The sequence below is a fragment of the Camelus bactrianus genome, chromosome 4, assembly GCF_048773025.1.
Source record: "Camelus bactrianus isolate YW-2024 breed Bactrian camel chromosome 4, ASM4877302v1, whole genome shotgun sequence".
NCBI lineage: Eukaryota > Metazoa > Chordata > Mammalia > Artiodactyla > Camelidae > Camelus > Camelus bactrianus.
The window spans coordinates 71,545,157-71,572,962 of NC_133542.1; the positions used below are offsets into that span (position 1 = coordinate 71,545,157).

Consider the following 27,806-nt stretch of genomic DNA (forward strand, 5'->3'; position numbering starts at 1 on the left):
GGCCGCCGCGTTCGCGCCCGACGGTGACGTCACTTCCGGGGCGGAGGAGGTTGAGTGGTGCAGTGAGGGACAAACAAAAGGAGGCGCCGGAGGGGCGCAGTGGCCGGCGGCGGGACGGAGCGGCAGGGGCTCGGTGCTGCCGGCTTGGGCGGCCCTGCGCGGCGAGCCCAGGTGAGTGGGTGGGGTGGGGAAGGGGGCGCGAACTGTCACCTCTCGAAATCTACTCTTGTACGACCTGGCCAGCTGCCCGGCCCTAGGCGCCCTGGGCAACTGGGGCTCTGCTTTCCGGGGCCGGCTCTCTGGGGGCCTTTTGCGGCAGCTCAGTTCGGCCTACCTCAGGATTTCCCATCCCCCGGGTCACCGAGACCCCACCCTCTCCCCTGTGCCGCGGCGCGCGAGCCCCCTCCCAGGCACCCTAGTGCCTCCCTGCGCTCTACAGCCCGGGAGTTTCCGCCTCGGCTCCCCCAGGTCCCCTTGTCATCCCCTGGGTTGCCCCAGATCCTCATCCCTCCACACACACACACACACACACACACTGCACCCGTCCTAGAGTTTCCACCTCTGAGCTCTCCTTGGCAGCTTTTTTCCGTCTTTAAAGAATTCCCCTGCTCTCTTACCCTGGGCTCCTGGCCCCCTCCTCTTCCCTTGAACCCCTCCCTCCTCTTGATCCGGCGGGAACAGTGCCCTGAGTTGGGGACAGATCCCTGGCTAGGCTTTTGGGGCCTGTCTGGGCTGGGGTTCCTGGGAAGCTGGGTGGAACGTCTGAGGACCCGGATCCTGCCTGTGCTCTGTGCATCCAGATGGGCCTGAGAGCCAGATCTGATGAGGTCCGGGCTGGAGATCCAGCAAAGTTGGCTCCCAAGCTGAAGGAGCATAGTTACTGGCTCTAGAGGTTCATGATGATTCTGCTCCTTTTGTTGACTGCTTCTTTCCCTTGGTCTGGACTGGAGTGCACCAAGATTGGGCTGGTTCTTAGCTGATGCAACTGCTGCCTTTTTTGGGAAGGAGGAGAGATGGTTGAGGGGTGGCCGGCAACCTCCTCCTGTTGGGGACTTGGCTGGAAGGGTGGGGCCATCCCTTGGTGACCACATTCCCCTGACGGCTCTTCCCCTGCCTATCCCCGGAAGCCTTATGAGGTGCAAGGATGAGAAGGGAGAGAGCTTGGTGAGGGAAGGGGAATTTGGGTCTAAATCGTGGAGGAAGGATTTGGGGGAGCTGAAAGGCTCCCAAGGGCCTCCCCCACCTTTTCCATTAGGAGTACCTTTTACCCCTGCTGAACTGTATCCTGCCCTCTGAGCAGACAGACTGGCAGACAGACAGACTGGAGTCAGGAGGAGGAAGTCTGATGTTGGTGATCCTTCCTGTGGAGGGGCTGGGGGAGTGAGAGTTTGTTCAGAGGGACTGGGCAGTGCCTATGGCTCAGTCACACTGGCATTGCCTTCGTGAAGGTCAAGTCTTTCTCTGGCTCACAAGGGGAGGCAAGGACAGGTGACTTGTGCTCGCAGACTGGCTTTTGGAGAGGTGCTATGGCATGAATGACTGGCCCCTGCCGCCTTGTTGTCCAGTTTCAGAGATTCTTCAGGGTTAGCGCTAATGCCCCTCTGCCTTCCAGGGGCTGTGGGGCACAGAGCAAGGGCCCAAGAAACATTTCTGACTTTGCCCTGAACTCAGCCAGATGCTTTTGTACTCCATCCCCTGGTCACACCTACTAGGAAGCAATTTCCTCTGCATAGTTTGCATGGCCTTTCTGGAGATTGTGGGCTCCTGAAGACTGCCCCAGGAGGTCACAACCTGGGGAGCTGGCTGGGCCTTGGGTTGCTGCCTGGCTTGGCCTTGACCTAGCCTGTAAGAGTCAGAGGGAAGGAATCAGCTTCGTTCCTGATTCCCTCTCCTGAGAGTGGAGGTGATTCCAGATTTTCACAGGCTGATGGTCTAAGGTCTCATGGAGAGTCAGGTGGGTTGAATGCAGGGCCCTAAAGCCCAGGACACCATCTCTCTATCCCTTAACTCATTGATTCATTGATTCATTCATTCATTGAATCATCCTTTAGTAAGTAAGTGCCAGGTCTGGGCCAAGAATGGTACTAGGAGACCACAATCCCTGGCTACAGTCTGGGAGGAGAGGCAGACAGGAAAACATTGATACGGTGACCAGTGTAATACTAGAAATATTACAGAGGCAGCTCAGGGGAAGGCGGCATTTGCTGTGGGTGAAAATGTAGGGGGTGGTCAGCGTGTGTTTCCTAGAAGAGAAAGAATTAGAAGAATCAGTGCCAGTGAGTCCAGAGGCCTGAATTCTTGGCCTACCTCTGTCACAGGCAAGTGACTGGACTTCCCAGCCTCAGTGGGTGTCCCTCTCCTTGTCAAGGAGGGTGAGGGGTGGTAGTGAAGGCTGGCTCCAAGGCTTCTGTGCCTTTATAGCCCCAGGGGCTTCAGTGCCCAGTTGCCATCACCCTGTATGGGAGTGCCGGCTTATTGACTGTCTCCCTGGAAGGCTGGAGACCATCCTCTGCCTCTTTCCTCCCAGCACAGTGCCTGGCACTGAGTAGGTGCGATAAATGCTCAGTGTTATAAATGGCCAGAAGGCTCCACAATACCCCTGTCTGTGCAGCCTCTCCCCACCCCTCCGCCCCCTCTTCCTGCTAACTCCTCCTTATCCTTCGGCCACACTCCCAGCTCCCAGCTGCTTTAGATGCTTCCCCTACCCTATTGTAGTCTGATTGCACATCTCTTCCCACCTTCCCAACTGGTCTTGTTCGCTCTTGTGAACAGTGCTGAGCAGAGAGCTTGGCACGTAGTAGACGCTCACTGAATGCTTCTTGACTATAGATGGTGGTTGGATTTTGTGTTTAAGTCAAAGTCAAAGTCATGTGTCTGGGCTGAGGCTGTGTCTCTGCCTGGATCCAGCTTACCCCACGGTAGCTCACCTCTTGCCCCTTTCCACCTCCAGCCCTACATCCAGCCACGCTGAATCACTCAGCGTTCTCTGTCCTGTTCTCTCCCCTCCGGGCAAACATGTGCTTTTCCTTCTGCCTGGAATGCTCTTTTTCGAGCTCCCACTCTTTCCCAGGAATCAGCTCAGACAACACCTTCTCTTGGGAGAAGACCCCACTAGTCTAGGTCTAGGACTTCTTCCATGTTCCCAGAGGTTCCAGATTCCCCCCAGCAGAGTCCCAGGCTCTCAAGCACCAGTTCTAGTTGTTGACTTGGCATCTTCCCAGTAGACTGTCTGATTCTCTCTTGTCACCCTAGTCCCCAGCCCAGGCCTGGCACCGAGCAGGCACTCCGAAACTGCTGGCAGCACAGCAGGTCACAATGATAGTCACACGCATCCCTGCTGACAGTAGCTCTTGCTTCCTCGTAGGGAGGCAGCTTCCATGGAGCAAAAGGAATGCCAGGACCCTGCCCAGACAGACGTGGGCCAGCCTCAGCACCGACAGCCAACACGCAGATAGCAGAGCCGTCCACGGGGTAAGGACTGGGCCCTCTCCCTTCAAGCCAGCCACGGCCTTCGGGCAGGTGCCTTCCCCAGCCTGGTTGGCAGAGGGCAGTGTCCCTGTCTCTGCAACCCTTTGCTCTTCTCACTGTAAGTCCAGGGCTTCTAGGGCAGAGCTGGCGGAAGGCAGAAGTCTTCCTCCTTCTCCTGACTCAGTGACCACTGAGTAGCATGTGGCCGCTGTACTCTTCGAATGCCCGTGTTAACTTGCATCGTGAACCCCTGGTTTTTGTCAGTCTGGCTTGTTATTAATGCCGTCTCGTGACCACATTTCCCAAGGCATTTTCCATGGAACATCAGTTTCTTCGGTCACAGTGGTCAGGTAACTCCAGGAGCAGTAACTTGCCCTGGTCCTTGCTGTAGGACTTCTAAGCCTTGAAGAGCTTCTCAGAACTCAGTGAAGTAAACATAATGAGTCTCTGAGAGGGAGCTAGCAAGTCATGTTTCCCTGCACTTTTGTGATCGTGTGACGTCTTTGGGAACAGGGCTTCCTTGGCCTACGCTTTGGGAAATGGTTCCAAAAGGCAGGAGCGTGCACTGGTTAGGACCCAAACTATGTAGTCAGATCTGCATTTGCGTCCCAGCCGTCATGTGCTCTACAAGTGATTGTGGGTCAGTCACTGTATCTCTGAGCTTCAGTTTTTCTCATCTGTAAAAGGGATAATATTAGCACCTTGCTTCCCTTTAGGGAGGCAAAATCTTCAGTTTTGAAGGTTAAATATGTTGATGTGAGAAGGGAGCACGGTGTATCCTGGAACGTGTTCCCTCATCATAGCAAGTATGTATATGGACTGCTTTATCATGTGTGAAACTTATCACAGTGATCCCTTGTCAGTGATCCCTTTGGTCATTCAAGGAGGCTCATGCAGTGCCTTGATCCCCATTTACAGATGTGGAAACTAAGGTGCAGAGGGAGGAAGCAGTTTGCTCAAACTTATCCAGAAGAAAGGCAGGGTTGTGGGATGTGAACCAGACCCTGGAATCCTGGGCTTGGGTCCTCTGTTCTGTGTCCAAGGGCTCCCTGCGTCCACCTCCCACCTCAGCTTTTTGTTAAGGAAGGCCTGGCCCTCCCCAGCCTGGATTTTAGAAGAAATAGTACTCTTTTTTTTTTTTCCTTTTTCTGTAATTAGCAACAAAATTACATGCTCATTACATGTTTTTATAATGTTTTTATTTTAATGTCATGTAGAAAGTGAACGTCTCTCATGATCCCCTTCTCCAGAGATGTGAATGAGGAGGGATAGACTTGTCCATGTATGCTCTTACTATTGGCTTCTTTTTCTAGAATCAAGTCCCATGAGAGCTGCTGGTTTGCAGCTTGCTCTTGTTTCATTTAGTGGTCCGCCCGGACCTCTTTGCCGGGCAAGGGCAGAGCCGCAGGTGAGTCCTGTCAGAAGGTCCCAGCACTCTCCTGTTCCCCCACACACACTGCGCCCCTGCCTCAGCATTCTGGGGTTTTTGAGCTGTTTGTTGGGGCATTTACAGCAGCAGAGGCGGGTGGGAAGTGCCTGGTGTGTGATTTTGTTGACTCTCCTGTTTATTGGGACAAGGTCAGCCAACCCCAGCCCTGCCCTGTGGGAGTTTCCTGTTGGTTTTGAGAAACTCTGCCACTACCCCCACCAAGAGTGGAGGCCTGTGCTGAGGTCTCTGTGGCCCGCGGTGAGCAGGAAGCAGCAGGTCCTACTTATCTGAGATCACGAATTCCTCCTCTGTGCCAGGGGTGGCTGGAGGAGTAGCACGGGCCGGCCCCAGAAGTTTTGGCCTCCAGGTTTGGCATTTGGCCTCCTCTGCCTGCCTGAGGCAGGGCCCACCGTATTATATCGGCCTGATCTGGCTGTGACTCAGTTTACCCCAGCTGTCCCTGTGGAAGCCTGTCTTGGTCCCCCCAAGACACTCCTCTCAGGTTTTAGCCTTGAGGGTGAGCAGGCAAGGAAAAGGCCAGGAGGCTTCCCTGTGATTGGGGTCTAAAGATGCTCCAATGGGATGTAGACATGCCCTCAGGACAGGTTTCAGCAGGAGGGATCTCAGGCCTGGCGGTCTTGTTTTGTGGAGCCCGGAGAGCGCGGTTTGGCAGGGCCGCCCTGGGAGTAGGGTCTGTGCAGAGATGGCCCCTCAGCTGGCGGTGCTCTTGGTGTACTGTCCCGACCCTCTCCCTCACCCCCTTTCTTTTCTTCCTCCTAGTCTTTCCCTGGAGTCTCTTTTTCCTTCTCACACAGGATGCTTCTGGCAGGATCCCCAGAGCCAGCCTCTGGGTCGGTGATGCTCTGCTCTGCTCGCCTCCCCCCAGCCGCAGAGCCTCATGTCCTGTGGTCCGAGCCCAGGCGGCGTGCTGGGTCACTGTGTGGTTCACCATCTGACCCACCAGAGTCTCCTGGGGGAAATCGGGCCACGTTTTACAGGCAAGGAGACCAGGGCTCGAGTCACGAGGCCTCTTGCCCAAAGTTGTACAACCGAGGGGGCCAAGTCAGGGCTTGAACCCGCGTCTGTTTGCCTTGGCAGCCTGTGCTCCTTCCGCCCCACCTTCCATTTTCTTTTTCTCTGGGTTCTTGGACTTGGGGGTGTTTCAGAGCCACCCAGGAGCTTGTTCAAAATACTGATTCCCTTGGACCCATCCTCAAAGTCCTGCAGAGTCAGAGTTGGGGACTGGGCCCAGGAATCTGCACTTTGAAGACACTCCCCAGGCCGTCGTGAGGCTGGGAGCCTGCAGACCATGTCGGCAAACGCTGCCCAGGGCACCTCTATCAGCCCTGGTCCCCACCTCCAGCTGCCGCCAGCCCTGCCACTCTTGATGTGGAAGCCGGGCTGAGCTCCCTCAGGCCCGGATTGTAACGACTTCCCAGTATGTGTGGGGCTGAGGTTTCTAGAACGGCTTTTACTCCCAGCCACAGACATCTCCTGCTCTCTTTCCCGATGCGTTTCTGCTGCATCTCATCTCACATCTTGTAGTAAGTTCTATGTTTAACCGTCTCTTGAGGACTTAAAACCTCAAAATTAAATAGACACTGAGATATAGCCTCATGCCTGGAGTGACATTCCACCAGAGTGGAAGTGGCTGTAAATTTCCACGGCTCTCACATGCCACCTGGACACCCACCCTCAGAGGCACCACTGCCAAACTCATGCCCCTTGACAGAGGACCTCGTGGGGTAGCGCAGTGATCTTCATGTCACCTCTCGCAGCTGGCACCCTGGGTCAGGATCCCTGGGGGCAGCCCCACTCCAGCCCAGAGAGCAGGCCAAAAGGCAACTTACCTTCAGCCAGGCCCCCTTGGTCCCGGTCCCCTGAGATCATAGCAGAAGATGCGTCTGCAGCCTCCCTTGGCTTCTCCTGCCCACATTTCGTACCCTTTCTAGGAAGGTGGTGCTAGTGTTCAGAGCAGATCAAGTCCTGCCTTCAAGGCCCCTCTGCTCCCATGGGCCCAGACCCAACACCTGGCTTCAAGGCCCAAACTCAGAACTGGGCTCCCTTCCAGAGTTTCCTAAACCTCTACCTGAGAGACTGGAAGCATCTGAGTATGGCCTGCTTGGGTTCCCCACAGAGACTTTGATTCCATGTGCCCCTTGGGAGAAGGGGATCTTGTCCTAGGAAGCAGTTCCAGAGTTCTGGGTGCCCAGGTAGGCCCAGGAGACCTGCTTGCCTTTGAGACAGATGGGCACATTAGAAAGGCTGACTGGGGTGATCTTTCCCACTGTCTTATAGCTGTGTGGCCTTGGGCAGGTCAGTCAACCTCTCTGGGCCTCAGATTTCATACCCATGAGGGAACTGATGAAACCTGCCATAGTAATTACAGCAGCTAACATTACAGCATCTTACTGCTAGCAGGCCCTGTGCCAAAAGCTTTCTATGGACTGCCTGGTTCAGTCCTCACCACCGCCCTACTAGGAAGACTTATTAGCCAGTTTATAGATGAGGACACCAGAGCTCTGGGAGGCAAAGTGACTTTCCCAAGGTCACATGCTGGTGAGGTGGAGAGCCACTGTACTGTTTCCGTGGAGATTGGGAGCTGAGGCCCAGGACGTGCTGGCCCACCGGCCATGTCGTTGACCGGGAGCTCTAGGGGTGGCGGAGGGAAGGTCTGAGCCTCAGGCCTGGCCTGCCGTCTCTGCATGCGTGGCCCAGTGCAGGAAGCCCCAGGTGGGTGTCCTTCACCTGTCACCCTTCACCCTGGGAGGCCACCGCACCCTTGCAAGTTTGCATGAGGACCAACCTGTTTGCGAGGCCCAGCCTACATGTCGAGCAGTTTGGAACTGAAACTTGTTCTCTTTCCCCTCCCACCCCAGACTGTCTCCCCTCTTTTCCCGGAAAGCGAGGGTGTGCCCTTCTATACAGGGTGAATGCCGAGCCAGGCGGCGCCCCCAGCCCGCAGCTGCTGACTCACCCCAGCTGGGTGTGGGGACCTTGAGGGCAGCGCCTGCTCTGGAGCTGGTGGGGGCCGAGTACACCAGATGATAAGTGAGCCTCTCCTCCCCCCTCCTGTACTGGGACCAGAGGCAGCCCCAGGGCGCTGACCTCAGAGCAGATTCACAGGCCCTGAGCCCTCCAGGGGACAGGGCCGGTGACCCAGTGTCTTCCTCAGGCCTCTTAGGAATGGCCCTTTCCCACTCCCTTCCCTGGGAGTGTTGGAGGGGCAGCCTCCCAAAGTGTGGTCCTAGGAGGGGCGAGGGGCACCAGGCTCCCGCCTCCTCTCCCTCCTGCTTGGGAAGTTTTCCCAGCCTCTTGGGGCTTTAACAAAAGGCTCTCTATGCCCTGTTTACCCGCAGCCTGGCCTGCCTGCCACGACTCAGGTGTGAAAGCCAAATCTCTACAGGCCACTGGGGGGTGGAGGTGGGGGGGTGGAACGTGTGTGGGCGGCCGCTCCCCGGCTGGAGGGGCAGCTGGTCCTTTCTTTGACTCCCTTCCCCGTCTGCAGGGAGCATCAGGAGGAAATCAGCAACTTGGACCAGGCTTGACACCTTGGGGGTGGTTCTGCAAGCAGGTCGCCTGCTCTGTCTCTGCCCTGGCCTGGAGTCCTGAGCCTGGGCTCCAGAAGTTCAAGGCCCTCTAGTGTGGTCTCCAAGTCCTGGGAGGTCCTGGGGGCCTCTGGGAAGTCTGGTCTGTGCTTGGAGGTGTTGGTGCCTGCGGCTCAGCCCTCTCCTGGGCTTTAGCCCCCACTAATTCTGGGAGGGTGTTCTGCTCCGGCAGGTGGGTGGGGGTAGCTGTAGCTCACTTCCTCTGTGCCAGGCAATGGGTTGTCCCATAATATGTGCATTACGTTATTTTTAGTTCTCACTATAAGCCTCTGAGGTGGATACTGTAATCCCAGTTATAGTTGAGGAACCTGAGGCTCAGGGAAGAAAAGTCATTCGTCCTGGGGTCTGAGCTCACCCACCCTGAGGCATTGTTTCCCTGCGCCCTGTCGAAGTATGTGGTTACCTAAGCAGGGCAGGCAGGGGCGGGCTAACCTTTTTTTTTTTTTTTTTTTATAGTAGATGGCTTCTTGTAAACTTTTTTACAATCTTCAGAAACCACAGGGTGAGGAAGGCCCTTTGTTTTTTCCCCAAGTATTTTTTTCTACTTATAAAAGTATCAAATTTAAGTACCAAATACTGGAAACATCAAGTATTCTTCCTTTTATGACTGGCTTCTTTTACATACCGTATATTTTATATACTGGTCAGCATCTTTTAAAAAAATATTACTTAATATGTCTTGGACATCTTTTGGGTCACTATATACAGATCTGAGGTAAGTAGTATTGTTCTTACCTTAAAGTTGCAAAAATAGAGGCTTAGGCTAAATAATTTGCCTGGTGTCATGGAATTATTTTATGACAGAGCTAGATTTGAACCTGCATCTCTCCAACTCCAAAGCTATTGCTTATCACACTCCCCGAGATCCACCTGCTGCTGCAAGGGGAATGGGGCTGTCTGGGCTTCCTGTCTGACCTGCTGGGGACAGGGATGCCCTGGCCCTGCTGCAGGAACCTGGTCCCGCTTCTCTGCACCTGTGTGTGCTGCACACTGGGGAGGGTCTGGCTGCATTCTACCCACTTCTGCATCTCCCCGGGGGGCAGGACAGGCCCAGGTAGGGGTGGTGCTGGGTTCTGCAGTATCCTCAGAGGCCACAGGTGCCGCTGCGCCAGCAAGGAGCAGGCCAGTTGGAAGGAAGAGCTGAGTCCGCTGGCCTGGCAGTTGTCCAGTAGCTGCTGCCTCCAGCTGAGCCCGGCAGGTGTGAGAACCACAAAGAGAACCAGCCAGGAGGGGCAGAAACAGATGACTGTTTTGGTAAATTTTGTATGAAATATTTAGGCACACATGACAGTGTAAAACTAGAATAGATATCTTTGTACCCGTGACTTAGCTTTGTCAGACCTTAATGTTTTACAGTAATTGCTTCAGTCAGACAGACAGACACACACACACACACTCTCTCTCTCTCTCTCTCTTTTTCTCTCTCTCAAACGCTCTTGAAGCCTCTTCCCCAATCCTGTTTTCTTCTCTCTCTAGATGAAATTATCATCTTGATTTTGAGGTTCTCCATGCATGTTTTTATACCTTCACTATACTTGGATACATGCATTAGAGAAAGCTTTATATAATGTGTGTATTATTCTGTAGCTTGTTTTTTGGTTCAGCATTCTTTTGGGGTCTGTCCATGTTGATACGTGTAGCTAAAGTTCATTAACCTCCTTTCCCTTAGCATTTCACTCTATGATGAGAGCACTTTATCCTTTCTCCTGTTGGATATTTAGGTTGTTGATTTTTTGCTATTAGAAACAACTCTTCAGTGATCAGTCTTGTCCTTGGCTTCACATGTGTGTGTAAAACAACTCTTTAAGATCTTTAACTAAGAGGGAAATTGCTGGACTGGAGGATACATCCATTCCATCTCCTCATCTAAGAATTCAACGTTTTTGCCAATCGCAGGGGAGTGAAATGCATGTGATTGTTTTAATTTGCATTCCCTGATCATTAATGAGATTAAGAATTATACATGAATTTTCATTTGTATTTTTTTCCATGTGTAGTCCATTCATATATTTTGCCATTTTTTTCCTACTGGGTTGTCTTTTTCATACATTTGTGGGAGTTCTGTGTTTATTCTGGATATTAATCCTTTGGTGGTTCCAAACATTGCAAATATGTCCTCCAAGTATGTGGGTTCTTTTCACTTGTTTACTCTTCTGTCCTATGATGTGCATACATTTTAACTTTAATGTGATCAATACATCAAGGACTTGTACTCTTTGTGATAAGCAGTCCTTCCCTGTCTTAAAGACATTACGATGGTCTCTTAGTTTTTTCTTTAAACTTTTTCAAGTTTGGCTGTAGGTCTTTAATTCATTTATTTTCATGTAAGGAGGTGGATGGGGCTGTGTTTTTTTCATGTGAGTAACTGAGCTAGCTGCATTTGTGGACACCCAGTCTTCCCCCCAACCTGCAAAGCCAACACGATCACGTCTAGGTTTCCAGAAATTGCGGGGTCTGTTTGTAGAGTCGCTTTTCTTGTCCTGTGGTCCATCTATCTACCCCTCCATCCACACCACAGGAGCTGCATTCCTAGATCTTTATAAGTAGTCTCCCCTTCCACCTTATTCTTCCAAATTTTTTTCAGACACATGTCTAAGTTCTTGCAGAAAGCTAACTCTGTCACAGTTTCTTTACCTACCTTTTGCATTTGATACACTCTGGACATTTTCTCATGTCATCAAGTGTTCTGTTCTGACATGTTTTCATTATTTCATAGTACTCCATTATCTGATCATTTAATAGGTATTTAACCAATCACACAGTAACAGGCATCTGGGTTGTTTCCAGTTTTCCTGGGGTATAAATAACACTGTGATGAATGTTCCTGTAACTGAACCTTTGTCCTAGAGTCTTTCCCTGACAATTGCCTTCCTCCCTCCTACCACCTTTCCTTCCTGACTCAGCCCAGTTCAGCAAACCTTCACCTTCTGTGTTGTGGGCTCTGCACAGGGACTGGGATGAATTTGGAGTGGTCCCTGTCCTGTGGGGCTCCCAGCCTTCCCCCTTCCCCAACCCCTCAGTGGTCTCATGCCATGAACTTTACCTGGGTGCAGCCAGGGTGAACCCCGCCTCACTGGCAGGCGTTAAGCCCTGACTTCTAGGAGGGCATAGTCTCTTAAAGCGATGCATCAGTTCTGGAAGGAGAATTATTTAGACTGAGCACAGAGGACAGCAGGGTACATGGCCTTTGTGTCTTTCTCAGCCGCCTCGATTGCAACCCTTTAATCTTTCATCCTCTGTTCAGGAGCCTCTACAAATTCTCCATCTGCTGGGGCAGACACCTGACCTGACCCGACTGCCCATCGACCCCCTGAGATTGCCCTCTGAGAGCCACAAGAGAACACACGACCTCTCTACCCAAGGTCCAGGTTTTTTCTTTCTTTTCTTTTAGACTCTATTTAAAATTCTAAACTCTTTTCAATCACAAAGATGATGCATGCAGGTAAAAAAAATTAGTTTCCTTTCATCCTGCCTCTTATTCCCAGTCTGAGAAGGAGCCCTTCCCCACGGCACAGCGAGGTTGGTCAGGGTTTATCAACATGGGATTGTATTTATTATTCTGGATCTCGCTTTTTTCCAAAGTGGCATTGCATACAGAGCTACTTTATTCCTCTGAAAAGGCCTCCTCCTTGCATTCTAGTGGCTTCGTTAATAGACCAAGATCTGCTTACTGCCAGCTTCCTGTGTGCTGGGCCCCACCTAACCCTGTCCCTTTGCCAGGTGTCAGGGCAGGTACTTTTCCTTCTTCCATTTCCTTCCTTTGTGCTCTGATTCTGTGCTCTTTTCATCCATCTATCGATTGTATTGAAGTCAGGATTAGGTCCGTGTCTGTTTTAGCCCCATTCCACAGATGAGGGAACTGAGACTCAGGGAGGTGGTCACCTGCCCAGCGTCACTCTGTTACTGAGTGGCAGAGCCCAGGCTGGCCTGGCAGGCCCTCTGCCTTTAGGCTCACATCACACCGCTCCTTGCTCTCCACCTGCCCGGGGTCCCCCACACAGGCTGTCTGGGACGCCTCATTTCTGTGCCTTTTTTTTTTTTTTGCTTTTTAGTACCAAACTTTTTTTTTTTTTAGTTTAAGTATAGTCAGTTTACGATGTTGTGTCACTTTCTGGTGTACAACACACCTATGACTTCTTGATAGTCCTGAGAGCTTGGCAGGGCATCCGTTTCCATGCACATTTTATGGATGGGGAAACCAAGTCCTGGCTCCTGGACGGCCCCTCTCCCTGCCTGTTGGCTGTAGGCAGGGACAGCCAGGACCAAGGTGTGTCTGTGGTGGTATCAGTGGGAAGGGAAGTGTCAGGGTGGACAGAGACCTGGATCACCTACACGCCCCTTTGTTCCTTGAATACCTTATATAAAATGTGGGTACGTCCATGGCAGATTCCCTGCTCCCTTCCAGGCAGGGAAACAGGCCCTGGGAGAGCAGCCCTTCCACACCTCTGATAGGGGAAGTACTGACTGTGGAGGTCTCTGCTCAGGGAGGGGATGAATGCATCTCCTGCAAAGGGCACTTTCTGTAACTGGGGGGAAAAGCCTCACTCCCTTGAATCTGCTCCTTTTCCCTTCTGGTGCTTTCCTGACCACCCCCAGGTGTGCCCCAGGGGCAGCTGTCTGGTGGGATCTGCTCCATCTGAATAGGCCCCTGAAAGTGCTGTTTGTCTGAGCTCCATCCCGGATATGGATTTGAAGGTGGCCTCTAATCACTGACAGGCAGTGTGAAGTTGGGCATCTGACTTCTCTCCCCGAGCCCCAGTTTCCCTAGCTGTAAAATGGGCATGAGGAATATTATTCGGTCTAGCAAAGGAAGGACAGTCTGATACCTGCTACAACATGGATGAACCTGGAGGACATTATGTTAAGTGAAAGAAGCCAGTCACAAAAGGATAAATGTTGTATGATTCCACTTATATGAGGTATCTAGCGTAGTCAAATTCGTAGAGAACAGAAAGGGGAATGGTGGTTGCCAGGGGCAGGAGTAGGGGTTGGGGAGTCAGTGTTCAGTAGGGACAGTTTCAGCTTTGCAAGATGACAAGAGTTCTGGAGGGGGAAACATGTGCCTAGCTTTCACGAGGGCCTGGATTCAATCCCCGGTACCTCCATTAAAAAAATAAATAAACCTAATTACTACCCCCCCAAAAAAAAAGAGTTCTGGAGATGGATGGTGGTGATGGTTGCACAAGATGAGTGTACTTAATGCCACCGAATTATACACCCTAAAAATGGTTAAAACAGTAAATTTTATGTTACGTGTGTTTTACTGCAATAAAAGTTTTGAGAAAAAAGGAAAGGGTGCCAAAGCGGTGTGCGCCTCCTGGGCTTGTGAGGATTCTGGGCTGGGCCCTCAGCTGTCGGTCTCAGAACGGAACGGGGAGCTGTTTCAGCTGTGGGTGTTCAGTCACCTTGAGTCACCAGCTCCTGGGCAGGTCCCTGCACTGACACTCCCTTCCTGAGGGGGATCCTGCGCCTCCCCCAGGGCCCTCAGGGTTGGGCAGGAGCAGTGAGGGGGCCCAAAGCCCAGCCTCAGCTTCCTCCCTCTGCCCCAGGCCAGCCCACATCCACCTGAAACTGGGGCCCCACCTGCCACCCCCAGCCATGCTCTTTCCTGCACCCACTTCTTCCCTGTTCCCCTTCTTGATACTTTTATTGAGCACCTGCTGTGTGCCGTAGACCTTTGTCCTCCAGCAGTATCTGGTCTTCTCACCCAGGATGAGGATAGATGACACCAGCCAAAACTGCCTGCCACCCCTCTCTGCACTAAGCACTTTAGAAGCGTGGAATTTCCATGGACTCTTCCCGGCAGCCTTGTGAGGTATCTGCCTGTTTTATTTGCGAAGAACCTGAGGCTGAGAGCCAGTGAGGACTTTGCCTGAGGCCAAGGCCACGGCAGCGCCCCAGCCTGCACACAGGTCTCTGTGCTTCTCAGCTGCTGGCTCCCTACCTCCCCGACCACCTGGTCGTCTCCTCTTGGGGGCCAGTCATGGGGCAGGCGCCTGGTCCCTGGCACCCTGGGGGCTAAAGCCTGGGCTTTGGTGCCTGCGCCTTCTTTCCAGATTCCCCCAAATGCTATCAGAGGGGCAGTGACTTGTCCAGAGTCCCACAGTGAGTTGGTGGCAGAGCTGAGACAGAAACACAGTGCAGCTAGAGGGTGGACACCCCTCCACCCTGAGACAGATCCTTCACACGAGGCCGGGCCTATGCTGGACTCTAGCCCTGCCCTTCTGAGCTGTGTGACCTGGGCTCCTGGCTCTGTCCCTGCTTCCTCCACACGGTGGAATGGGCACAGCCCGGGGCTGACAAGGCACCTCAGGGACCAGGACAGGACCGTCCCCTCCATGAAGCCCTTCTCAGCAGGGAGGTGGCATCCGTCTCTTGTGTTGTAGCCACAGCTGCCCCCTGCCCTGACTCGGGTCCAGTTATTTGGACCTTCCTCTGTCTCTCCTACCCCTCCCCACATGTTCACACTGGACCGAGAGGCCCCTAAGGCAGGAGACACACCTTGGTCACTTTTATTGCCCACAGAGGACTGAGCCAAGGGCTGAATGGAGAGAGTTCAGAATGTGCTTCGGGACAGGTGTTGGGGGAAGAGCCAGATGTACTGGAGTGGACGGACCGTCTCCTATCTCGGAGCCTTAGGCCCCTCCCCTGTGACAGAGCTGTGGACACTTCCCACCTCAGTACCCAGGGGACTTGGGAAGGCAGCGTAAGCAAAGCCGCAGGATAGCAGGGCCCAGAGGCAGCTCCGCACTGAGAGCCTGGGTGTTCTGCAGGAGGCTGACACACCCACTCTCCCTCCGAAACAGTGAGGTTGCAACCACATCCTGCCTGGTCATAAACTGTCCCCACCCCCAGCATCTGGCATCCTGCCCTGGCGGTCTCATCCTGGATCCAGGGGCGGGCTGTTGCACACCCTCAGGCCCTTGGGCCCGGCCCCTCCTCCCTTCCGGTCCACAGTCTTTGGGCGCCTGCCTGGATGTGGACTCAGGGAGCTGGGAAGGGAGTGATGAGTGTTGGGGTGTCTTTCAGATGGGGGCCGGCTGTGTGATTCAGCAGGCCCTCCCCTCGACGGCCACTTTCCCAGGAGTGTGGGTGGTGCGAGGAGCCAGCTGGTCATTAGAGGCCGGGGCCTTCCTGTGGGGCAGATAGTCACCCCGGCCTGTGAGTCCTGGCCTCACCAGGAGGGCTGACCCCTGGGCTGGAGCCACTGGCCCAGGGCGGGTGGTGGTGTCTGCTGGCCCCGCAGTGACCTGAGCTCTGGGAACCTGGAGGTGGGGGCAGGGAAGCTGGACTCCTGGGCTCAGTCTCTTGGCACTGCCCGTGTGTGAGGCCTTGAGCAGGTGAACAGTGAGCCCGCACAGCGGTGAGGACCTGAGTGGGGCAGTGGAGGGACAGGCCTGGGTTTGGTCTCCTCTCTGTCCTGAGTAGTAGAGTGACGTTGGGCAGGTGATTTCACTTCCCTGTGCCTTAGTTCTCCCATCTGTGAAATGGGGCCAAAGATAGACCCTGCATCCCAGCATCAGAGGGCCCCCATGAGGCAGATTCCATGGTAAGGGCTAGCCCAGTGCCTGGCACACGTCCATCTGTTCAGCACCCCAATTCCCTCACAGGGTCCAGGTTTGCTTTCCTCCTGTCCTCACCCATCCCAGTGTGCCTGAGAAAGATGGGATGGGAAGTATTTGGTGTTTGTGGGAGGCCCTGTTTTACGAAGGGTTTGTTACTGTTGTCATTATTAGTATTATCAGTAATCAAAGTAAGGTGGCCTAGTCTCATAACCTGGGAGCTCTTGTTCCTCTCCCAAGAGCAACAGACCCATTTGTCAAAACACAGGTATTTAAACCTTGGTTTAAAAATCTGGACTCTAGATTAGAAAATAGGGAGTAAAAGGTAAAATCACTGGTTTTAAAAAGTAGATATAAAAAAGACTGGAAGTTTATCATTTATTGAAAAGTTAACAGTGGGTGACTGGGCGGTCTTCTTACAGGGGACTTTTTTTTCTTGGCCTTAATGCTTTTTTATATCTTCCCAAGTGTTGTCCAGTGAACACCTAGTACCTTTCCCGTCCATTGCAGTCTCACAAGCCACGTGTTAACAGGAGTAACGTGTCACAGCAGGGTGCTCACAGACAGCCCAAGGACAGGACTTCCTCCCACGTTTATTTCGCTGCACACCTGTGTCCCTGGCTGCATTTCCTGACTGTGGCCCCTTAGCCAGTGTTTCCCAAACTTGGCCAATCGTTAGCATCATTGAAGTCAGGTGTTAAATACTCAGATTCCCAGGCTCTACCCAAGACCTGCCAAATTGAACTCTCCAGGGAGAGAATCTGCTGCTGCTGTTTTAAAAATCTTTACACACACAGGAACATACACAGCCAGAGATTATTTTACATTAAAGTGTCAATGTGATCATGTCATCCAGCTTGGGGTGGAGGACAGCCCTGTTTCCTTGTCCTCTCTGCTCAATCCCTCCCCCAGGCGCCTGTCATTGCACCCAGTGTGTGTGTGTGTGTGTGTGTGTGTGTGTGTGTGTGTGTGTGTGTGTGTGTGTGTGTGCCTTCCCAACCCCCCGCCCCAGAACTGTACAAGGACGAACCTACATGCACACGCATGGGATTTCTTAAACTTCCCTATTTGTTTTACAAAAGTGAGTTCACTTTTTTCCATTTTTTCAGTTTTCTTAGGTAGAATTGTTACAATTTGACTGCACATAAGCAATATATTGCATGTAAATACGTATACACAATATACTGCATGTATTTTTTAAAATTTACGTATATGTACTGTTAATTGTTTCTAAGAACATTTAGAGCTTTAGCTTTTTAAACTTACATAGTTATCAAAGGAATAAAGCCAACCACAAAATAAGAATTAATTAAAAAACATACATACACCCTGCTATTAACAGCAACATTATTTATAATTGCCAAGATATGGAAGCATCCTTAGTGCACATCAATAGATGAATGGATAAAGAAGATGCAGCATATATATGTGATGGAATACAACTCACCCATAAGAAAGAAGGATATTTTCCATTTGTGGTCCTTCATTCACTTTTTTTTTCACTTCAAAAGCCAGAATTTTATAACTGGCATAGACATTTTCATTGCATCAAAAACAACAAAATACCTAGAAATAAACTTAACCAAGGAAGTTACCTATACTCTGAAAACTAAAACACTGATGAAGGAAATTGAAGATGATACAAAGAAATGGAAAGATATCTTGTGCTCTTGGACTGGAAGAATCAACATTATCAAAATGGCCGTGCTACCCAAAGCAACCTACAGACCCAGTGCAACCCCTGTCAAAATACAAAAGTGAGTTCATATTAAGCCCCCTCTTTTGCATTTGGCTTTTCTCACACTTTGAATAAATCTCTTCAGATCATGGAAGGAACATCATGGCAGCTAGTTCCAGGTGAATTGGAAGTTTTCAACTGGCTCCTCTGGGCATTCTGATCATTAATAGGATGGGGTCTAGACAGGAATTCTGGAATCCTGCTGGGATGGGGGATCCCTGTGAGGCTGCTTCAGCGATCTGTCAGCATGGGCCTGGACCTCAGTGCTCAGCCTTCCTATCTGTGAAATGGGGAGGCTGCCTGCCTTCCTTGTGTGGCTTCCCTGCACTTGATGCCCACGTGGTCTCTGGAGAAGGGCCGATCTGTGGGCTGCCCCATGAGTGGCAAGGCTGTGACTCCCAGCTAGACTTGAGGTTGAATTTTGGACAGTGAGTCCACTGTCTCCTTCCCCTGACCCCCGGGTCCCAGAAAGCCAGGCCACCCTGAGCTAATCCCCTCCTGTGGGTCCCTTTCAGGTTGAACCATGATTCCAGTGACAGAGCTCCGCTACTTTGCGGACACACAGCCGGCATACCGGATCCTGAAGCCGTGGTGGGACGTGTTCACAGACTATATCTCCATTGTCATGCTGATGATCGCGGTCTTTGGGGGCACGCTGCAGGTCACCCAGGACAAGATGATCTGCCTGCCATGTAAGTGGGTCACCAAGGACTCCTGCAACGACTCATTCCGGGGCTGGGCATCTCCTGGCCCAGAGCCCACCTATCCCAACTCCACGATCCTGTCGACCCCTGATGGCAGCCCCACGGGCATCAAGTATGACCTGGACCGGCACCAGTACAACTACGTTGATGCTGTGTGCTACGAGAACCGCCTGCACTGGTTCGCCAAGTACTTCCCCTACCTGGTGCTTCTGCACACGCTCATCTTCCTGGCCTGCAGCAACTTCTGGTTCAAGTTCCCACGCACCAGCTCGAAGCTGGAGCACTTTGTGTCCATCCTGCTCAAGTGCTTTGACTCGCCCTGGACCACGCGGGCCCTGTCAGAGACGGTGGTGGAAGAGAGTGACCCCAAGCCGGCCTTTAGCAAGATGAACGGCTCCATGGACAAGAAATCGTCGACGGTCAGTGAGGACGTGGAGGCCACTGTGCCCATGCTGCAGCGGACCAAGTCTCGGATCGAGCAGGGCATTGTGGACCGCTCGGAGACGGGCGTGCTGGACAAGAAGGAGGGGGAGCAGGCCAAGGCGCTGTTTGAGAAGGTGAAGAAGTTTCGGACTCACGTGGAGGAGGGGGACATCGTGTACCGCCTCTACATGCGGCAGACCATCATCAAGGTGATCAAGTTCATCCTCATCATCTGCTACACCGTCTACTACGTGCATAACATCAAGTTCGACGTGGACTGCACCGTGGACATCGAGAGCCTAACGGGCTACCGCACCTACCGGTGCGCCCACCCGTTGGCCACGCTCTTCAAGATCCTGGCGTCCTTCTACATCAGCCTGGTCATCTTCTACGGCCTCATCTGCATGTACACGCTCTGGTGGATGCTGCGGCGCTCCCTCAAGAAGTACTCGTTCGAGTCGATCCGCGAGGAGAGCAGCTACAGCGACATCCCCGACGTCAAGAACGACTTCGCCTTCATGCTGCACCTCATCGACCAGTACGACCCGCTCTACTCCAAGCGCTTCGCTGTCTTCCTGTCGGAGGTCAGCGAGAACAAGCTGCGGCAGCTGAACCTCAACAACGAGTGGACGCTGGACAAGCTGCGGCAGCGGCTCACCAAGAACGCGCAGGACAAGCTGGAGCTGCACCTGTTCATGCTCAGTGGCATCCCTGACACTGTGTTCGACCTGGTGGAGCTGGAGGTGCTGAAGCTGGAGCTGATCCCAGATGTGACCATCCCGCCCAGCATCGCGCAGCTCACTGGCCTCAAGGAGCTGTGGCTGTACCACACGGCCGCCAAAATCGAGGCGCCAGCCCTGGCCTTCCTGCGCGAGAACCTGCGGGCGCTGCACATCAAGTTCACGGACATCAAAGAGATCCCGCTGTGGATCTACAGCCTGAAGACGCTGGAGGAGCTGCACCTGACAGGCAACCTGAGCGCTGAGAACAACCGCTACATCGTCATTGACGGGCTGCGCGAGCTCAAGCGGCTCAAGGTGCTGCGGCTCAAGAGCAACCTGAGCAAGCTGCCGCAGGTGGTCACGGACGTGGGCGTGCACCTGCAGAAGCTGTCCATCAACAACGAGGGCACCAAGCTCATCGTCCTCAACAGCCTCAAGAAGATGGCGAACCTGACGGAGCTGGAGCTGATCCGCTGCGACCTGGAGCGCATCCCCCACTCCATCTTCAGCCTCCACAACCTGCAGGAGATCGACCTCAAGGACAACAACCTCAAGACCATCGAGGAGATCATCAGCTTCCAGCACCTGCATCGCCTCACCTGCCTTAAGCTGTGGTACAACCACATCGCCTACATCCCCATCCAGATCGGCAACCTCACCAACCTCGAGCGCCTCTACCTGAACCGCAACAAGATCGAGAAGATCCCCACCCAGCTCTTCTACTGCCGCAAGCTGCGCTACTTGGACCTCAGCCACAACAACCTGACCTTCCTCCCCGCCGACATCGGGCTCCTGCAGAACCTCCAGAACCTGGCTGTCACGGCCAACCGGGTGAGTGCTCGGGAGGCCCAGTGTCTTAGGACGGCCCCAAGTTGCTCCCGAGTTCGGAGTCTTCACCCGTGGTTCCCAGAACCATCCGGGAGGAACTGGTTGAAAATACAGATTCCCAGGCGCTGGCCCTGATTCTGCTGAATTGGTATCTGTGGGGTTGGGAGCCTGTCTTTGCCACAGAATGCTGTAGCCTTCTCCCGCCGGGGGGATGGTGTGGTCAGGCAGGGCCTGTCCCTGAGATGGCCTTAGGCAGGGATGTGCATAGACAGGAGGTCCAAGGCCCTCCCTTCTCTCTGGGTTGTGTTGTGGGAGGTGCGACTTAGAGGGCCTGGAGCTTGCGGTGTCTCCCTCAGCTTGTCATGGACCAGATTTGGAGCCAAGGGGCCTGTCTGGGTCCACCAGGGACAGAAACTCTGTGGGTTGCCAGTATAAATCCCAGTGCCATTCACACCCCCTCCCCTCTGCGTTTTGGGGCTGGTGGAGGTCAGAGTTGGGCTTAGTTGGGGCTGGCTTGTCACCACCTGCCTTTCTGGAGAGGAAATTGTGCAAACCTTTGTGGGCCTGCAGTGCTAGAGGCCACTCCCTGGAGACACCCTGAGACCTTTGACGGCTCCTGTGGGCCAGCCCCTTGCCTGTCCGGGGAAGCCTGCCACCCAAGGAAGCAGGTATACGGGGGTTGAGGTCAGGGTGCTCCTGTGCCTTTGTGGTCTGGCCACTGCCATGTTAACAAAACCTCAGCCACTGGGGGGAACCTCCCCTTGCCCTGCCCACCCCTGCTGGGGACCTGCAGGGAGGCTGACATTGAAAAGAACATCTTCCTGGTCCCCACTCTGGGTGGAAACCCTCTCTCAGTGAGGTGGGTGGTTTCACGTGGACACGCTTGCAGTGAGACAGGGTGGTGGGAGCCCACAGCCAGCAGCTGGGACGCTGAGAGGGAGATCTGATTCAGCCACCACTTCGGCGCCTCTGTTACAGGCAGCAGCATGAAGTGGCCCTGTGGATTTATAGAACTTGCTCTGTGTCCACCCTGTGCTAGGCACGTGGCTCCCGGCATCCTGTCCTCCCAATGGGAGCTCTCTACAGCAGCCTCAGACACGGAGGCAAGCAGCGCCTGAAATGCCCCCGCCCCAGGAGAGACATGCCTTCTCTAGCATCATTTAGATGGTATGGGCACCCCAGACCTCTGACTCCTAGAAATCCCCCTCCCCTCTTCCCTAAGCCTCTCTCCCTGCAAACCAGCCTGTCTCCATATATCAGAGATTGTGACAAATCCTGTTTGTCTCCCCCAAATCATGGCTGTGCGCATGTATGAGAATGTACAGGTGTGAAGGTCAGATCCCAGGTTGCTTCGCTTTGGAGAATCTGCCCCCCAGGGCCTAGGACAGGCCCTCTCTAATCAGGAACATTGGAATCCTGGGGAGAAGCGCCTTTTGGGGAGTACCAAACAAACACAACCCCTGCTTTAGCATGTAGAGGGGGACCAAGTGACCCCTGGAGCACAGTGTGGGGCCGAACTGCCCCTGGAGTTGGTCAGACTTGGGCATCCCAGGACCCCTTGTGATGCCTGCCCTGTCCCGGGAGATGTACACCCATCAGGTCTTGGTGGGCCCTCCCACCGGTGGTGGGTGTGGCTGGCCTCCAGGCAGCTCCCGGACCTGTCCCCAACCCTGGACTCCTCACCCCAAGCATGCCTATTAGGTCATGCCTTTGGCTAAGGTCACCCCTCGGGAAGAGCCTGGCGGCAGGCATGCTGTCCCAAGGAAGGAGACCCTCTGACACCCAGTTCACCACCCTGCTTACTCACGTCCTGTCCCCGCCCCCTGGAAGGCCAGAGGCCTTTGTAGGGAAAAAAGTTCACTTGGGCCAATCCTAGTCTGGCTCCTCCTTTTGAGCTGGAGCCCTCCTCCTTCCTCCCTCTGGGCCCGATGTTTCCCTGTGATCCACTCTGGGCCACGTGCGGGTAGACAGGGAGGCGTGAGCTGCTGTTCTCTGAGGTTTAAACCCATGCTAATGAATATCTTGATGAGTGGACATATTCATTCGTCCATTTGTTCAGATTTTCATTCATCCATTTATTTGGTGAATGTTTCTTTTTCTTTCGTTATACATATTTTTATTGAAGTATAGTTGATTTACAATGTTGGGTTAGTTTTTGACATACAGTATAGCGATTCAGTTACACATGTATATATATTCTTGATTTGGTGAGTGTTTTTTGAGCACTCCTAGTGTGGAGCAAGGAGCCAGGGGCAGAGGAACAGAGAAGGCCCCTAGCTGCCCTTCCTGAGCTCACCTATCGCAGGGAAAGACAAGAAACCCGCAGTTAGCACAGTGGACAAGACTGTGCTGCGGCACGAGGCCCCTGGGCGCACAGAGGCGTGGCCTCAACCCAGACTTAACCTGGGGCAGGCGGGCCTCCTGGAGGAGGGGACATTGCACCTGGCCCTGAAGGACGAGGAGGAGTTAGCCAGGTAAAGAGGAAGGGGAGAGTCTAGTAGGTTCTGTCCTCAAGGAGCTGAAAGCTGGCAGGGGAGGAGCTGAGTGTGAGCTGAGCCCCTGGAATTTGGACTTTCTGTGTCAGGGCTCAGGAGCATCCTGTTCCTCCCACTTGGTTTCACATGGCTTTTTTTTTTTTTTTTTTTTTTGAAGTATAGTCAGTTTACAGTGTTGTGTCAATTTCTGGTGTACAGCATGTTTCAGTCATACGTATACATACATACATTCCTTTCCATATTCGATTTTATTATATATTACTACGAGATACTGAATATAGTTCCCTGTGCTGTACGGTAGAAACTTGTTTATCTCTTTCATATAGTAGTTAATATCTGCAAATCTGTCTCATGTCCCTTCCCTCTATGTCCTGACGACAAGGACCTTGGCTCTTTTTGTTCAGTGCCTGACGTGGAGCAGGGCGTTCACTGAATTCCCATTGACTGAGCGACGATGGAACGTGCTGGCTTGGAATTTAGGGAGCTCGCTCTTGCTATAGCACGAGGGAGTGGGGGCAGGGCAAGGTGAGAGGTCAGGAGCTGACAGGTGTCAGCTGTCAGTAGGGGGTGAGGCCTGGATGGTCAAAGGCCACCGGGGATGGGGAGATAGGGGCCAATCTGGGGGAGACTTTGGAGGTAGAATCACAGAACAGGGCAGGATTGGGTTGGGGGAGAGGAAATCTGAGGTGACTGAGGTTTGCCCCTTGGCTGCCTGGGTAGCTGGAGGGTCATTGAGGCAGGACATGGGACAAGGCAGAGGTTTTCTGAGGGGAGAGGGTAGGTCCCATGTGGAGTGTCTGGGACCCCTGGGACATCTGAGGGACCAGGTTGAGTTAGCCTGACCTCAAGGAGTTGTCCCCCCAGGGCTCATGGATGAAGATAGGCCCTTGATGAGATCACTGGGGAGAGGACGGAGGGATGGGGGAGTCTGGCTCGAGCCTTTGGAACGGATGGTGAAACAGCACAGCCCGTGGGGGAGTCAGGTGGAGGAGAACAGATGTAGGTCCAGTGGATTAGGAGGGACTGTTAGTGCCTCTGGCCGGATGGTTTCCAGGGTGGGCAGGGGCAGGAGTCGGGCCACGGGGGAGCTGTTGAGGTCCCGGAGGAGGTGGGAGAGGGTGGGATTGGGGCGATAAGAAACGACTTCATGTCTTCAACGAATGAGCACACCTCAGAAAGGATGGGTCCAAGGGACAGGAGCGGCCAGGGTGGGCACTAAACCACTGAAGGCACCTTCTCTTCTCTCCGTGCAGCCTGGAGACAGCTCACTGGAGGGGGCATGTCAGGGAGAGAGCTCCGATGTGAACCCAAGCTCTGCCATCACTGGTCGAGTCTTTCCTGCTCCCTGGCCACTGTCTGTGTCCTCGGAGGAGGCCAGTGTTGGGTAGAGTGGGGTCTCTGGGAGGCTCTGGCCCTTCAGTCCTGCCAGAGCCCACCTCCCATCTGCCCCCATCTTTGAGTCCCTGACCTTGGCCTTGCTGACCTGGAAGCCACCTCTGCCCCATTCCTGACTGCTGGGCACAACAGTAGCGGATGTGGAGGCCCAGGTCAGGAGTCTCCCTCATGGCATGGCCTCTGCCCAGCCTCGGGCTCCTCAGCAGGAAAATGGGGATGGAGACAGAGCAAGCTCAGAGAGGTTACGGTACAGTCTCCTTGTCACCTTCACATGGGATCGGGGCTCAAGTCTCCTGCCTCCTGCCCTGCTGGCAGGGTCCCTCCTGCCCATCGTATCTGAGGGAGGCCGTTTTAGGACAAACGGTAAGAGCTCAGTAAGAGCTCGTGTCTGTGGCTGATTGCTCACGGGGGCGGGGGAAGAAGCCAGCATTCCTGGGGCTCTTCCTGTGTGAGACACAGCAGGCCCCATCCAGACTCCACTGATGGGTCCAGTCGTGTGGACTGTCAGAGCTTGGGCTATTGAACCAGGTTCAGATCCTGGCTCCACCGCTTTCCAGCTGTGACGCTCTAGGCGGGCCAGCTCCTTCAGTTACCCATCTGTAAAATGGAAAGAGTGTTGACAAGCACTTACAAGTGGTTCTGAGGGTTCAGTGAGTTAATAGTATCCATGCTCGGAGCAAGCCTGCCCTGCGGTAAGCAGCGTGTGAGTGTTGCCCATTGCTCAGAAGGAAGGGACTCCGGTCAATACTGGGCTCCCTGTGCCCGTGACAGATAAGAAACCTGAGGCCCAGGGAGGGGAGCTGACAGCTGGGAGCCTGACCCCCAACGTCAGGCTCTGCCCGGTTCTCAGCAACAGTTGAGGGTATGGAATTTTCTCGGCGTGCCGCTCTACTTTCATAAATTGTGCTTAAGCCAGGCAGGACCTGGCTCCTGCTGAGCCCTGAGTGGTGGAGGAGGGGGCTGGAGTTGGTAGTAGCTGCCGAGTGTAACTGTAGCATGACTTCTTTGTCACTGGAAGCCCCAGCCCTGCCCTCTCAGAGGCCACAGTCTAGGGGTGACAAGCAGTTTCACCATGGAGGGAGCAGTGCTATTGTGGGGACAGGGCACCATAGATTACCCAGGCAGTCAGGGAAGGCTTCCTAGAGGAAGTGGCTGCAGAGCTGAGATCTAAAGTACAGGGGTAAGTTAGCCAGACTTGGGCCCGATTGTCTTGGGTAGCCGGAATGGGCATCAGAGAAGGTACTGGTGCCCAGGGGAGGGAAGCCTGGGGCCCAGAGGCCCGGGTCTGAGCTGCACCCGCCTCACTCCGCCCTCTGCTTCTCCCTTCTAGATCGAGGCACTGCCCCCGGAGCTCTTCCAGTGCCGGAAGCTGCGGGCCCTGCACCTGGGCAACAACGTGCTGCAGTCGCTGCCCTCGCGGGTGGGCGAGCTGACCAGCCTGACGCAGATCGAGCTGCGGGGGAACCGGCTGGAGTGCCTGCCCGTGGAGCTGGGCGAGTGCCCTCTGCTCAAGCGCAGCGGCCTGGTGGTGGAGGAGGACCTGTTTAACACTCTGCCGCCCGAGGTGAAGGAGCGGCTGTGGAGGGCCGACAAGGAGCAGGCCTGAGCGCTGGTGGGCACCCAGCATGGGCGTCCCGGAGCGGCCAGCAGCGGGACCACTGAGGAGTCCTCAGGCCCAAGGACCCAGGAACCCCGGTTACAACCAGCCTCTCAGCCAGGGCGGGAACCTGGGGCCGAATGTGAGCTGAGCCGGGTCGACAGGACAGTACCCGAGGGGCTGGCCCCTCTGCTCCGGAGACTCCTGTCCCCCAGGGCAGGTGCCTGTGGGGGAGATCAGAGACCTGTAGTCTGTCTAGGAGCGCAGTATTTGGACAATCGGCCTCTTCCTTGGGGCCAAGTCTGCCCCACAGGCTGAGCCGATGCCAGAGGTCCAGGGACACCTACTTAGTTCTTGGTATTTATTTTCTCCACCTCCCGCCCCCTCCCTCCAGATAACTTACACATTCCCAAGAAAGTTCAGCTCAGATGGGGGGTTTTTAAGGAAGGGCGGGCTCTGTTTCCCTTTTCCTTTTTTTGGTGATGCCGCCAGCATTGAATGCCCACCCAGACTTGAGTAGAGCAGTCCAGGGTGAACCAGTTATGGGATGGTCACCCCAGAGGTGCCAGGCAGGGCTCTGGTGGCCCAGCCAGTGGGAAAGCAGGCCACCAGGTAGAAAGGCCAGGACTGGGCTTTGCCTCACCATTTTTTTTTTTTTTCCAGTAAAAAGAAAAACATTTTTAAAGCTTTGAAAATTGATGGTTTGGGTATTAAAAAGAAAAAACGTTAAAAAAAAAAAAAAAAGAGGACACTAAAGGCCAGTGAGCTGGGGTCTCAGGGCGGGACAACAGTTCCCCTTGAGCAGATCAGCAAGACACTGAATTGTGTTTCCTTCCCCCGGGGTGCAGGCTGCAGGATGTCCTCCGAATCTGGTGTGACCTTGGTCTAGGAGTCTGTTTGTTCCTCTCCTCTCCTAGGGCGGGGGTTGTTTTGTTTTGTTTTGTTTTGTTTTTGGTGTCTTGTTTTCTTTCTCCTCCATGTATCTTGGCAGGCTCTCATTTCTGTGGCTGTTGGCCAAAGAGAATGTTCTGGAGCTGCCAAGAAGGAGGAGACTCGGGTTGGCCAATCCCCGGATGAACGGTGCTCCATCCTCCCCCGTACCTCGTCACAGTGTTAAGGAGCCGAGAGGAGCCACTTCACCTGGACTCTGCTTTCTCACCTCATATGTCATCATGTGTCATGAGTTTGCCCAGTGCCAGCCACTACTAGCCTCAGCTGCTGACGTCAGCCCTGTCACCACCTGGTCCTTGAGAACAGACATTTGGAGGCCGGGCTCGGGTGGGGAAGTTGCAGCTGGGAGACAGGTCCCCAAGTCCTGGTTCCAGTTTCTGTCCCAGGTGCCTGGCACACACAGCCGACTCAGCGCCTGGTGGCGGGAAGCCAGCTCACTTTAGATCAGTCACCGGGGTCCCCACCTTAGAAGGGTCCCCGCCTTAGATCAAACCCTTGGACACTAAGGCACGTTTTAGCGTCTCGTCTTAATGATTATGTCCATTTGTCCATTTGTGTTCTCTTTGTTGCGTCATTGGATGTAATCCTCAGAAATAATGCACACTAGCCTCTGACAACCATGAAGCAATCCGTTACACGTGGGTCTGAACTTGTAGACTCGGTTCAAATATCAAATAAATCTATAACAGAAAGTAGCCTTTGGAGGTCTCCATGTTGTCCTTCTGTCAGCTCTCTGAGGCTCATTTGGCCCCATGGACTAGTTTGTGGAGTGACCATTTATCGGGCACTTAGAAGATGATTAACTCTGCTCCTCTGCCTGCCCTTTGAAACCATAAGCTCTCCTGGGGGCAGGTACCGGATCCCACACCCAGCACGTTCTCTGCCG

At 53.8% G+C, this 27,806-nt stretch overlaps 1 protein-coding gene across 4 annotated transcripts; it reads left to right on the forward strand.

The window, feature by feature from the left end:
• Window positions 1–36: 36 nt before the first annotated feature.
• Window positions 37–27,615, forward strand: LRRC8A (leucine rich repeat containing 8 VRAC subunit A). Of its 4 annotated transcripts, none has more exons than XM_010951227.3 (4): window positions 141–171; window positions 3,365–3,471; window positions 18,321–20,485; window positions 25,703–27,615. In XM_010951227.3, exons 3-4 carry the CDS (start codon window positions 18,329–18,331, stop codon window positions 25,976–25,978), a joined length of 2,433 nt encoding a protein of 810 aa, XP_010949529.1. In that variant the 5' UTR covers window positions 141–171; window positions 3,365–3,471; window positions 18,321–18,328; the 3' UTR covers window positions 25,979–27,615. The 4 variants fall into 4 exon arrangements, with proteins under 4 accessions (XP_010949530.1, XP_010949529.1, XP_010949531.1 ...); XM_010951229.3 differs by lacking the exon at window positions 141–171 and adding an exon at window positions 11,750–11,867; XM_010951228.3 differs by lacking the exon at window positions 3,365–3,471 and having other exon boundaries at window positions 37–171.
• Window positions 27,616–27,806: the final 191 nt, after the last annotated feature.

Excerpts from the sequence above, each read along its gene's own strand:
- LRRC8A (XM_010951228.3), top strand. The coding sequence starts at position 18,329 with ATGATTCCAGTGACAGAGCTCCGCTACTTTGCGGACACACAGCCGGCA. Across the intron at positions 20,486-25,702 it reads TGGCTGTCACGGCCAACCGG|ATCGAGGCACTGCCCCCGGA; the intron begins GTGAGTGCTCGG and ends TCTCCCTTCTAG.